Source organism: Polyodon spathula, chromosome 17, assembly GCF_017654505.1.
Source record: "Polyodon spathula isolate WHYD16114869_AA chromosome 17, ASM1765450v1, whole genome shotgun sequence".
Lineage (NCBI taxonomy): Eukaryota > Metazoa > Chordata > Actinopteri > Acipenseriformes > Polyodontidae > Polyodon > Polyodon spathula.
In genome coordinates this window covers 8,406,794-8,420,744 of record NC_054550.1, presented here as the reverse complement: position 1 = coordinate 8,420,744, position 13,951 = coordinate 8,406,794, and the positions used below count along the sequence as shown (strand labels likewise).

The 13,951-nt window shown below is 39.4% G+C and overlaps 2 protein-coding genes across 2 annotated transcripts in view; one reads left to right on the top strand and one right to left on the bottom strand.

Moving 5' to 3' along the window:
• The window catches only part of LOC121329637 (homeobox protein aristaless-like 4), a 39,927-nt gene extending 32,541 nt beyond the window's left edge, over positions 1-7,386 (top strand). The window contains exons 4-5 of the mRNA XM_041275331.1: positions 1,970-2,098; positions 3,472-7,386. Coding sequence (XP_041131265.1) covers positions 1,970-2,098; positions 3,472-3,777 — 435 coding nt within the window. The 3' untranslated portion in view covers positions 3,778-7,386. The remainder of the gene's footprint in view (positions 1-1,969; positions 2,099-3,471) is intronic.
• Positions 7,387-7,488: 102 nt separating this feature from the next.
• The window catches only part of LOC121329636 (exostosin-2-like), a 41,509-nt gene continuing 35,046 nt past the window's right edge, over positions 7,489-13,951 (bottom strand). The window contains exons 14-15 of the mRNA XM_041275330.1: positions 13,246-13,328; positions 7,489-11,942 (exon numbers count right to left, since the gene is read on the bottom strand). Of these exons, the coding sequence (XP_041131264.1) occupies positions 11,804-11,942; positions 13,246-13,328 (222 nt within the window). The 3' untranslated portion in view covers positions 7,489-11,803. The remainder of the gene's footprint in view (positions 11,943-13,245; positions 13,329-13,951) is intronic.

Here is a 13,951-nt window from a genome sequence, read left to right as displayed (position 1 = left end):
CTGCCACAGAGTCCTTACAGCTCCTACCCCTGCAGCTCAAGATGGTCTGATAGGGAACCATGTAAACAAATACAGCCAGCTCACAGGAATCAACTTTAAAGATGCTGTCAGCTTTCTGCAGCCATCACTTTAAAGTCAACCAGGCTTTTTTCTTTCTTTCTTTATCCAAGTAAATTACAATTCCCCCTGTCGCCCTCCCCTTCTCCCTCCGTTACTTATCAAAAGACACTTTATCAAGGGGGCCAAAGCTCTCCAAAATCACTTCCTCACTCATAAAATGGGCCTGTATTGAAAACTTGAGACTGCCCAGGAGCAGCTAGGATAAGATGAGAGGTTTTCTCACAGAACTGTGCAGTTTCTGCTTGGCACATAAAATCTGTCACAGACATACTGAAAGCGTTTGCCAAAACATTTCTCTACTGCATTGAAAGTTGACTAGAGTCTGCCTTGTAGGGACCTCATCTCATAGAGGGTGAGGGAGCAGTTCAGCCTCTATGTCTGTCTTTTTGAGACTGACCACAAAGGTACCCTACAGTGCCTACATGCATTGACATTGAAATACAGGCCTTTGGAGGAGAAATCCTGGTGAAACAGACCTAGAGTACACACACATTGGTATATACAAGGACAGACTAATGTCACTCCTGCATGGAATGAGACTGTATCTCAATGCATACTGTCATATAGGCAACTGCTGTTCCACTCAAGCCAATGGTTAGTTACAGTTAATTTTGGAGTAAGCTTAGCACAATCATCAATGGTCCTCAAGAGCGTACAACAGATTTCAAGCGTCCCCAGAGAAAACAAAGATTATGTGGCAATTTGATGGAATCTCTTAGACCTATTCAGTGTTGATATGGTTCTGTCACAGTACACGTTATTTCCCTCTCCCAGTGTAAAAAAAAAAAAAAAGTTACTTAGTACAGGAGAAGAAGCTCAGCACCTGACAAACTCAAGGCCGGGGGCGGGGGGGGAGGGATGACGACTTATTTCCAGCAGTATGCAAGGCAAAGCCTCCTCCATAAATAACCTGGCCTGCTTGTCACATTAAAACAAGAGAACCATAAACTCTGGCAAAGTCTTTCAAGTAGCTTCTGATTTATATAGGGTTCCCTGACTGGCCAGCTCCTCTCCTGCACAGCCCTGGCTCAGCGGAGAGCCATTACTGTAACTGTAGTCAAACCATATGAAACACCTTTGCAAAAACATAGCACTTCTATAACTAATAAATACTGTACAATATGGAAATAAGTCATATGGAAATTCTATAGCGGCGTACCTCAGATCAGGTCTGGTTTACTGTTTTTTCTTTCAGATATCACACTTTTTTATGTCGATGGACTTGACAGTGTTTTGCACATGTAAAATGTTTTGGTCTCTTAAAAAAAGGAAAAGCATAAAGTCTTGTGAAAAACAAGCACGGTAAAGCACAGTAACTGCATACATAAGAAAAGCACGGAAAATGTGCAAAATGACAGGACACATTTACCATAGCCTTTGCAAGACCCATGGTACTGAGCCTGTTTGATTATGCTTTTATATTCTTTGTGATTCTAAAGCGCTTTACTGTGCTTTAGATACATTTTGCATGAGGGTAAATGTGTAGTTATGATTCTAAGATATTGATGACTTTGAATTTAAATATAAATCTGTACAGATCAATACTCCTGGCTAGAAACCATTACACAGTACATACTGGTTGATTTAATGCAAATACATTGCAGTTAGAAATTATAACATCTTAACTAGCATAGCATAGATAGCACACCTCTGTTATTTAGAGACTTTGAGTTGAAATTATGTCAGATTAGTTTTCATTTAATATTACTACATGTTGAGTATTTTCAAAAATATGGACTAATCACCTCTTATACAAATCACAGTACCTTACTGCAAACACTCGACCAATCAATAGCCTACTCTTGGTCTGGTCTGCATTGGCTGAATTACTTTCTGCTTCTTCAAACAGGTGTGGTTTCAGAACCGAAGAGCGAAGTGGAGAAAGCGAGAGCGGTTCGGCCAGATGCAACAGGTTCGGACTCATTTCTCAACTGCCTACGAACTCCCTCTTCTAACCAGAGCTGAGAATTATGCACAGGTAAACAATGCTTTCAGAGACTTGAGTAATATGTTCTAGAACTGTTTTTACGCAGTAAGCAGTCACTAGAACTGGGCACATGGGTACGAGGTGCAAACTTACAGCACAGGAGAGCTGAGAGCAGAGGGTTTCAAACAGCTGCTGACGTGCTGGAGAGATGAGCATGAAGAACGTTCAATATCGAGGTGAAGAGTGAGAAACTAGCTTTGAAAATGAATCATTTTTATATTCCACTACCGCTTCACTGAGCCACTAATCCGCTGCAGTGTTTTTTATTTAATAAAGAACGCTTGTGACCACTTTTAATTCTGATTTTACATGTGCATCTATTCCCAAAGCCCAGTTCAGCTGCGTCGGTGGACTGACACCTCCTTGTAGGAGTAGAGAAGGATCCCCCATTTATTATTAATTTGTGGGGAGGTCAGAGGTCACGGGCCGCTCTCTCCGGGAGCGAATGCAGCTGTGGAATGCAGTCATCCTTGCACATCTGGAGCATCTCCCCATGCATTCTTTCATCTCACACTCCCTCAAACCCACTCCAGAGAGGAGAGGGGCCTCTAACCCCACCCCCGCAAAACACCCTCTGTCATCAGGATTGCTCATTTGGACATACATTATTAAGCCCATGGATCAAATAGATTGGGGGCGGGTTATTCATCTGTCTAACTCCTTTAGTATATCTGTGTATGTGTGTGTGTGTGTGTGTAGTTGTACTGTGTGGGTGGTTGAGGGTGGCTCAGTGGTTTGAATAATGGATTGTTGTATAAGGGAGTGCCACACAGGCTGTGGATCAACTAGATTGAGGATGGGCTTATTTGTTTGCTTGTGTGTAAGGGAGGGTGGGGTTTTATAAAGTGGCTCAGTGGTTTGGGTAATGCTCAATAGTTCAGAAAGGCTGGGTTGTAGCACTGCAGTGATTTAGAAAGTTTCACTGAAGAGATATTAAACAGCAGTTAATTTGCTGCTTCTTTCCATGACAGAATGTTTAACAACTTACTGCCCTCCAGTCTCCAAAACATGACTGATCCAGCGGTATAGAAGCCCTGGAAACAGTCGGCTCACAATATTGTGTTCTATATCCTGAGGATTGATGTTCCCTTTACCAATTCAAAATATGTGCAGGTGATTTTAAGTAAGGACTAATTCATATTAAAAATACCAGTTTGTGCCAAATATACATTGCTGACTAAAGCTACTAATGTCAGTGTATTTCAATTGCCAACAGTATATACTGAGCTACAGAGTTAAATATATTATTAAATATATTATTTTGCTCATTAAAGGACTAATTTGTATTTGTATGCACAATGTTGCACACGCTTTTCCCATCAAATAATAAACTAACTAACCGGCCTCTATGTCATTGCTTCCAGATCCAGAATCCATCGTGGATCGGGGGTGGCAGTGCAGCATCTCCAGTCCCGGGCTGCGTGGTTCCCTGCGACACGGTGACCTCCTGCATGACCCCTCACCCCCACGCGGGCGGCAGCGTCTCTGACTTCCTGGGTGTGCCCAGCCCTGGGGGCCACATGGGTCAGACGCACATGGGCAGCCTCTTTGGCAACCCGGGCATCAACAGCTACGACCTCAACGCAGAGCCCGACCGCAAATCCTCCAGCATCGCTGCCCTGCGCATGAAGGCTAAAGAACACAGCGCTGCCATCTCCTGGGCTACATGATGATGCTGCCCACAAACCCGTTTTAATTTAAACCAAAAAAATTCAATAACGGCAGCAAAACAAATGAAAAAAAAAAAAAAAAAAAGCTCAATTTTATTTTTACAAATAAGCAAACACTAAATAATATAGCCATAACAGACTCTTTGAGTGCCTAAACTCTCGGCAAGTGAGTGTCTAAACCCTGAAAACGGGGCCTTGGGTTTAAGCGATGTTGCTGAAGTGCATGAAAGCGGTTTTGGTTCATGGATTTAACAGTTGCTGTAAAGCAGTGATTTAAAGTTTAGGTTTGAAACCTCTTGCTATCAGGAGGTTGCATTATTGTAAAACAAGAAACGGCTTCTTTGGCAAACACTGCCATTTCTGTGGCAAGAGACATTTAGTTTTTTTTGGTGCAAGAAGAGGTGTATTCAGTCATAATATGCAACACTCACAGATTTGCCCTGTTCAGTGGGTACATTTAATTCATTTTCCAGAGACACAATATATGTGTTTTATAGAATGGGAGACTGGACATTTTTGCCTTTTTTAAAAATTGAATATCACAGTAAATCAGGCCAATAACATTGGTCAAGAGGTACTGTACTTTTAAAACTATGGAAGGCTATAATATTGAAAATCAAGGCTTTGCACTGGTAAACAAAAAAAGTGTGCTACAAAGAATAGACACTTCCACATTAGACTTCAGCTGATCAAATTATTAAAATGACTTGATGTAGAGGAAATAGCAAAAGTTTAGGGCCTATAAACATTTCTTGTTTTCCTGTATCTTTTTTTTATTAGATTTTATTGAGATTTCTTAACAAACTGAACGAGTTTTCCTGCAGGGAGGTGTCCTTCTGGGGTGAGGCAGCTAGACAGCATTACATGCTTAGTTTTTAACAGGCCAGTCCTGCTGGAGAGGGGAGATGAGCAAGAAAATGGGAAAGTACTGCATTTGTGAAATAGATGGCAGATTGAAAAAAAAAAAAAAAATGTATTAGCCTAATCATTGCTCGAACTAGAGGTTAACCAAATTGCACCTTCCTATAATTATGACGTGCTTACATTGTACTAACATCTACTAACCATCACAACCCGTGTAGTCATGTCATCAGTTTGGAAAAGAGCTTGTGATTAATAAAACCACGTGGCTCACAATGTTTAATACAAGTGCAAATCAAATGCCCTGCATTATTACCTAGGTACTTTGCATTAAGTATAGCTTAACTCAAACATCATAATTGGTAGCTACGTTCTACTTAAGTTCACAAGAATACATCGCTCTGCTACTTTTATACACTAGGGTACATTTTGATTACAAACAACACAAGGATTTTTTGATGCCTTTTTACTTCCATACTCTCTAGTGCCTTTCAGATTCAGAGTCTGTTTGTAAGTGTAACTGACAACTGGCAAAGTAGCAACCTCAGAGGATTAGGGTCTGCAGAGCTTGAAAGAGTAAGACAAGCTTCTGTTGTTGTGTAGAGGTGAGAGATTGGCATTGATTTAAACTGGACATGGCACTTCCACAGGTACCCCTCCCTGAGCGCTCGTCCGGGCCTCAAAGGAAACCATTTACCAGCCTTGGGTTACAGGAAAATGACGTCCCCGCTCATATGGAGCCGAGCAGCTAGCAATAACACTGCAAACACACTCAGGCCTGCAACCTTGAAGTGTTTTCTAAAGACCTGGATAGTTTAAAAAAAAAAAAAAAAGGTTTTACCATATATTATTTCTTTATTGCGAATTGTACAGACAATGGGACAGATTCTGATACAAATACATACTTTATTTTTTTTTACAAAAAAATATAGAGCTTGAAAGATATTGTTCTGACTATACATACCGAGCACCATTTGGCTGGAATGAACTGCCTTAGCAGACTTGAAATCACTCTCAATCCACACACATGGAAAGCACATTTTCAAGGTGGACTATAATGCCATACGATTAAAAAAAAGCCCAGTGTGCCAAAGCCCACAGTAAGAAGGGAGACGCTTCACGCTGTAGAGTTGTAAAGTGCCTTAGCAGAGGGGGATTGAGGGATGCCAATAACTGCAGCTCAGGTTGGCAATTAAATATAAACTGAGCTTCACAGAGTTGTTGGCTGCTGTTCTGGGGAACTGAATTCAGGAAAAATGCTCCCTGTGCCAGACGTGGAATTCGGTTTCTCTACACGCCTGCTTGCTCCAGTTTAGAGCAGTGGATTCAATTCAGCAAGCAGGCTTGGAATACCAGTCCATGCAGACTTCCTTTACTCCAGTGCAGTCTACAGTTAGAAAACGCACACATACAAATTCTTATCCTTGCATGTCCTGTGCAATCACAGGTGATAAATAATTCCAAAGCTCTACAAAGAATTTACAAAAATTCTAATTCAAAAATCACAAAACCAGTATTATATACAATTATATATGATAATTATTTTCTGTCGACTACTCCTGTATTTATCCTGTAGACCTGAAGAAAGTGAACCAAATCTCTAGTGTATGCAATTCAGCCAAGGAAGCTCCCTCCTTCTACTCAACAGTCACTGGCTGCCCAAGAATCACAAACTTATTGCACCTGTCTTGGGTTCATGGGAGGAAAACAATTCACCAAAAATGGGAGCATTTCTTCCTTAATTATGGTTACAGCAAATGACAAGACAGCCAAAGATCAAAGCATTGACAGAATGCTATGCTTTGTTAACACGATAAGCTCCAATTACTTTCAGTGTATTTATATAAGTCTATTTATCTTTTAATGCATTTCAAATTCTATTTAGCAGCCTTTACTGACTGTATATTGATATATCTAGGGTGGCAAAGATTTGCAATGGAAACTACTATAGTTTTGCAGCAGAGTAGCCCATGACAAATGCATTTATTTTATTGTGATTTTATTTTACATTGGAATTAAATGCTTGAGGTTTAAGCTAATGCTTGTCACAAAATTACAATTCTTCTAATAATTACATGAAATCCAACACCGTACAAGACTCCAACATTAATTTCCCAGGAGGGAAAAGTGAAAATGAAATGCTGCAAACCCACAGGGGACCTTATCAAAAGTTTAAACAAAGTAGAAGTTAAGATTTAAAGAAATATTGACAGTGCCCAGGGACACCATTGGCAGATTTATTACCATTGATTTAACATGCCTATGCAAGCTTGAAGTAAACATTCACTAAAAAGCAAACATACAAATTAGAGAAAACATTGCAAATAAATCTCAAGTGAGAAGATAATTTATTACATTGGGGAGGTCATGTCATTATTCATAGATACTGGTTCATTTTCAAATCAACATCCTAGGACATGCATCAGGTACACATTTGCACTATATTATGGCCAGTGTTCTTATGATGAGGTGCTTGTTACCAATGACCTGCTCAAAAACAAAACAGTACGAGATGAACCAAATAAATGCTTTTCCAATGATACAGGCTTTAGGGACATGCAAGTGGAGGATATAAACCAATAGAAACTAGGCACCTGAGGTCTACTGGAGATATGCTCACAGAAGCCTGCAGTCACTCTATCCTCTCCTAGTAAAGACGACATACATACATAGGGTCATTGACTCTTGTAGTTCAATATGATGGTACAGCACATTCAAATCTGTGTCTCTTCTTCACCATTCCTCTAGCTCAAACCCTATTGCCGTTTGTAATACTACTGAAGCAGGGCAACATGTTTTCTAGATTAATAATATAATAGTAATCTTTTTTTTTGTGTGTGTGTGTGTGTGTGTGTGTGTGTGTGTGTGTGTGTGTGTGTGTGCGATCGTGTGGGGTTGTGTGGATTTTAAGTAAATTTATTTGAGAGATTTGCCGGGTTTAAAGGCCCTTGGAGATATAACTCTTCTAATTTGTTGCAAAGTATTTTTAACCGTGAAAAACCAAGTCTGTTTTCCTGGCTTAGAAGGAAATAAAATGCATCTTGGTTTCATTCTATGATTTCAAAAATGTAAAAAAAAAAAAAAGTTGCAATGACTTTAAGCGAAATTGTACTGCTTTTTAAGTAACCCTATTGTTATACTTTCATTGTATTCATGTTCTTATATTGTATTGTGTTTTTTGGATTTGCTAGTAAGTTATTGCACTTACAAAAGGTTTTTCTGGTAGTGACATGGGGTCAAATCTTTACAGCTGTGGTCAGAATGCAGAAGAACGCACGCTCTTGAGACTAATACAGGATATTTCTAGTTGAAACTGTTCTCAATAGCACTGTTCCAATTGTTGTCTTCTCCTCTCTCTAGTACTTTCTATAAAGCATGGTCATTTGTACTAAATAAAATAATTACAATACATTGCTTTTAATTCACTTTGATTTATTATCTGTGTTGCAAACTACAAATAAATATAATTCTACAAGAATAACTTTACAATTTAAGTTCTCACATAGGTTTTTTTTTTTTCCCCAGTAAATTAACATCTTAATATAAATCATCTAAGCTATGGCCAAAAGTTTTGCATCACCAAGAATTTTAGGATTGAGACCATTAAAAAAAACAAACAAACAAAAAAAAAAAAAACATAACACACTACATAAAAACAATTCCAATCTTTTACTAAACGTCATGTAATCAACAAAATGATATTGCAAAAGTCTACCGGAAGCCATAATAGTTTTTTTTTTCAATTTTTGTCTGTTACCGTAATATTATTCAGCAGGTTTCCTTTGACTTTATGAAGGAACATTTGTTAATTCAATAGGTCGATGCTAAACGTTTGGCCAGTTCCCAGAGTGGGCACAACAATTTTTTTTTTTTTTAAGTTATGCTTGTGAAAAACAATTCAGCCTTTAACAAACCCAATGAACGCATAGCACTTCTACAGCTAAAATAAAGGTTTGACCTTAACAATTCAGAAGAATATACAGATTTGATTTTTTTATTTTTTATTATTATTATTATTTTTTTTTAAGTGTTTTTAAAATGTACCAGTCTAATAAATTAAAAAATAATCTGTATATCTGTCTCAATTCTGTCAATGGTCACGGGGAAAGAAGCCCTCTGGTTCTGTTTGCTTTGGAAAAAGGGGACTGAAATTGGAGCCTCCGAGAATCTCACGCTAATTGAAGTCGACAAAAATACGAACAGTGTCCTTTTGAACTGCTGACATTGTACAGGGTGGATTACAGAGCGAATATTAACAACAGGTGACAGTCGACACTGAACAGCGGTGCTGGAAATTGCCTGCAGTTTGCAAAGGGTCCGATGAGAGCTGATGTGGTTAAAACGAGGGGGCGGGGGGGAAACACGGGGAGATTGGAATATCTTTGGAGGACCTGAATTGAGTGGAACTTGCTTTGCTTTAACGCCTTACCCTCACGTTTTGAAAGAGCAGACAGCACTAAGCACCGCAGTGTGTACTGCATGGTGCCCACATGTTGAGTACATATGCATAGTGCTCTACCTTAAACTGCGTTTTCTATGACAGATCTTGGTATCTATCATTTATCACATTAATTGGTCTGGTTAAGACGTTGTACAAATGCAGAGGCTCTCTATGCTGGGATTTCAAATCCATATCTATGTAGAACAATGTGTATCCTTTACATTTGGGAGAGATTCACAAAGTTTTCAAGTCGCACTGGAGTGGAGTATATCTGACCCTTGAAGCAAGAAGACCCCCAACAGGTTGCATGGTGATCTTTGCCCTATTTACATGGCATTGCTTGCTAGGTGTGCAATTATCAGTGGTTATCTTTCCATATAGCTCTTATTACATTCTGTGCATGAATTACATCAAGGAAACCTTCAACAAATGGAGGAAAGTTTGGCTTTGTCAGTGCTAATAGAAAAAAATCTTAGTAGTGTAACATCTATCTATATTGCACACACAGACTGTCTCAAGTCTATGTACATTTGTACAATACCAGCCAAAATTAGAAAACATCAACGAATGAATAGTGCCTCTCTAAATGAAATAATCTTTTGTTGTAAAAATGTATTAATATCTTGATGGCACTGGGATTACAGCTATGCCCACAAATAGCTCTGCAAGAATTCACTTTGAGCATGGAATGATGCAAGTCAGTTCAATCTTGTAAGTACTCATTTTAGCCAGGTAATGATGCTTGGTGCTAATCTGCCACCATTTATACATGGATTGGAAAAGGGCTATTACTAGTTCAGTGCGTCAGGTCACAAAATAGGGCTTCCAGGAGTGAATTGCCCACAATCCTCATGCTACTCAACATAAATCTATCTATCTATTCTGCCCTGCATTAACAATATGCAACGGAACACCCCCAAGATCAAGTATACAGACATTCAGACAGACCTGTATTAGCTTGGACCACCATTATTTAATATTTGCATGGTCTGAAACAGTAATAAAAAAAACAATACAAATATAATACAATACCAACACATTTTCTATACATTAAGAATACACTATGTCTATACACCTTCATTTTCAACAATTTGAAAACAATGGGCTGTACGTACAACATACTGTTACACTTAACATGGAAGACTCCAACAGGCACTGAAATATTAAAAACAAATAAAATGAACCACATTGTATAGAAGGTGTTGATTATCTGAACTTACAAAAACCTTAAGACTGAATATTTGAAATGTCAACCCATCAGTATCTCCAGATCTCTTTTATACCTCAAGCATGATTATTTATGTAGTTATTTACTGCTGTAAAAGTAGGTTAGTTTTTGGTTTGGTTTTCCCATCTCATTAGAATCTTCGTCAGGAAAGCCGAGTGCTCCACTTGCTGTTTTCAAAAAGACACGTCATTTGTTACTCAGACACACCTGGTATGTGCTTGATAGAAAGATAACAGCAGACATGATATAGTCCAAACATCACAGTTCTTCCAAAACTCTGTTACTTGTGTTATCCCCATTCGGGGAATAAACATTAGAAAGCAGCACCAAATAAAGCATCCAATCTATTTAGATTTTATACACTAATTTTAATGCCCCTTGAATATTGGCTCATTTATTTTCCTACCTTTTATAAATACCTTATCCCATAATCTAACTAGTGTTCTGATTCACTTTGCGCATTGTAACAGCTGAAAAAACTGCTTGGCCGGCTAGATGTTTTTTCATGAGTTGGCCTTATATATGACCTTATATATGGATAAGAAATTCCCGTTGGAACACGCATAGGATAAACTTAGCACCAAACTCAGTCTGCAATCTTCTGTAAACTTTGTCACCCTCCGCAACGTGCTTATTATGCCGACCATTTTGTAACTAGTCTTTACCAACATGCGCAGCCCATCTCTTCAAGCTCATAATGCTAAAACAATACAGCTGTTGTTAAGAACAAAGCTACAATTTAGGTCAGTGTCTCTTTTTCCAACTGAAACAACAACTTGGCATGCACAATGTCTACGGGGGAGAGACAGGTGCTAAAAAAGAAGTTAGAAACTTTTCCTACAGTGTTTATCATGCAGCTCAAGGGCAGATATTAAGCAGGTTACAATACAACAGTAAAACAGTTCAATGCTGAGGGTGTTAAAGGGAATTTTGATAAATATAAAAATGCAAGAACAATACACACTATTGCATAGGGTGCTGCATGCCATAAGCAGATATCCAACCCATTAGAGGGCAGAGCTGCTGCTGTCTGACCTCTCTAACCTAAAGGGGGGAAAATCTCTGATCATAAATAAAGGATGTTTTGAAATGCACACTTTCGTTTCTGGGAGATTTCTACTATATCAACACACCTGCAAAGGCCTTCTGTCAGGGTTCTCCAGCTCATAATCACTGAAGTCCCATCGCAATATAGAAATATTACAATCAAACTTTTTGTTTTGTTTTCAAGCACCAGTGCACGCAAGTCAATTCACCTCTAAATTAGAACTCTTGGCAGCTTGGCTAGTTGGAGGCCACACAATGGTCTCGGTCAATTTATCATTACATCAGTACATTAGGGAATTGGTTCTTCAGAAGGGGGTATGGTTTACACCCCCCCCCCCCCTTTCCATGAATGAAAACAAAAAACACAACAGGCTACCTTTGTAGCGCCTTCAGGAAGTCTGAATTGGGCCCGGGGTTCTGACAAGGAAGAAGCTCGCTCTCCTGTGTTGTTAGAGACTGCCAATGTTAGGGAAGCTCTTGAGTTTCTCTGGGAAGTCATCCTTGTACAGGACAGGGTCAGCCCGATGTTCCACCACTTTCAGAGGCATCATCCCGAACACAGAAGCAAACTTGTTGATGCATTCAGACCTGCAGAGGTGATTGACATTGTCAGCAGTTGGCTTAGAAGGGGATTTCAAATATATAATTATATTATATTGTGAATTTCTAAAATAGTAGCGATTACATGATGTATTCATATGACATGTCTTTGTATCAGATATAAATGCCACCAATAAAGATTCACTATAATGTTTAATTAATTATTCTTATTTAAATGTATATTATACAAAATATACAGTTTCGGTTGATGTAAGATACAAGCTGATTTTCACCCCACTCGAAGGGTGAATGTCTGCTTGTGTCGTACAGCACATTATGCAGAATATACAGTAATACATTTTGAACAATTGAACATTCTACACACAAAGCAAGCATCAAAACTGTAAAACAGTAACTAACAACTTAAACATGTACAGTATGCAGGTTGAGATTACAGCTGTGGGCCAAATGCTAAGCAGAGAATTTGCTCACCATCATTCAGAAACCAAAGTCACATGACTGCAATATGCCAGCTGGATTAGGTCTGAGGTCAAAGTCAAGGCCACCAGCTCATTTAGCCTGAAGTGTTTATACAACCGTGAAAATATGAAGTCTGTATCTCAAATGATTTCTGAGCGACGAAGCGATGAAAGAGGGGTGAGAGCAGTGCTTGTCCAGAACCATTACAGGAGTCCTTAATAAAAACAATATGAAAAAGCAAAAAAAGGCAATCCTTTTAGAAGACACAATCCGAAATGTGCACACTGCCTGGGGGCAGGTCAGACCCTCCCTCAACAATCTCACCTTGCTTGAGACTCCGTGGCTGCTGGTTTGCACCAAGACTTCAACCTGTTACACAGAGCGAGGGTGCTGGAGAGCTGAAAACTGAGTGACGGAGTGCGCATTGCTGTATAATCAAGCTAACAGACACATGGCCTTACAATTTCCTGTGACAATGCAGCTAATCCTTTGGTTTAATATATGCTCAAGTCTGAGTATTTGTGCCTCTACAGCTGAAATGCAAACGCAAGACGTGGGGTGAACTTATACATTTGCATTGAATTTATAGATAAGAATTGAAGTTGAGACCCTACTCGGTTTTGTAGGTGGATTTGAAATTGATTTAAACTTTCGTCCTTCTAAAACAATTCTGTGTTCAACCCTGTCATACGTATGTACATTTGCCTATTTATTGTATGGTATAAATTAAGATGTGGGGTGACAGTGCTGGAGAGATAAGAAGGGTGCTTTGCTCATTCGGATGCAGATTTTTATTATTGCCGTCAGTGTGATATATTGTGGCTATCATACGACTAACACGAGACTGAATAAACCAGCAGGAGGGCCTTACCTCTCTACCATGTGAGTCTGGTCCAGCGACAGCCCATCAATAGCTGTACACTCCGGGCACTTGAACTTCTTACGAGGGGTCACCTGCAGGGCAAGAAACAAACAAGATGAACAGAATCTGGAAAAAAACAATCAAACATCACCAATATGCAAATCTTCCTACGTGTGTATTAGTTGCAGTGGTTTTACCAAGATATTGGAAATACACTCCCCTGTTCTGCTCCGAGATCCCCCCTGTTGCCCAGGCAGGGGCTCGCTGGAGCCCTGAGGTCAGGGAGGGAGACGGGGATGATGACAGCCTCCTTAATTCCTGTTTAATGAGTGTTTTCTCAGTGCCAGTGTGCCCTGTGTAAACACTGCTCTCCAGTGGGCTTATAAAGGGGATGAAATATAGCTTCCCACTCCTCCCCTGCTCATTAACGAGGAGAGGCGCGCCAGATTAAAGGATCACAAGGGTGAGAGGGGAGGCTTGGGGTTTTTAATTTTAAAACGGTGCCCAAGTGAGCTTAGGCAAACACTTTACAAGGCAGAGACATTACTCAAATATATCAGGCAGCATCGCAAACCTGGCATTCAGCTTTATTATACTGTGCTTTCTTTCTTTATTTATACACGTTACAGTAGACAGTATTTACCATCAGGCTGGACAGTAGGGATGTGCTTTTGGTAAATTTCTATGAATGTTTAAATGTTTAAACCATATCTAC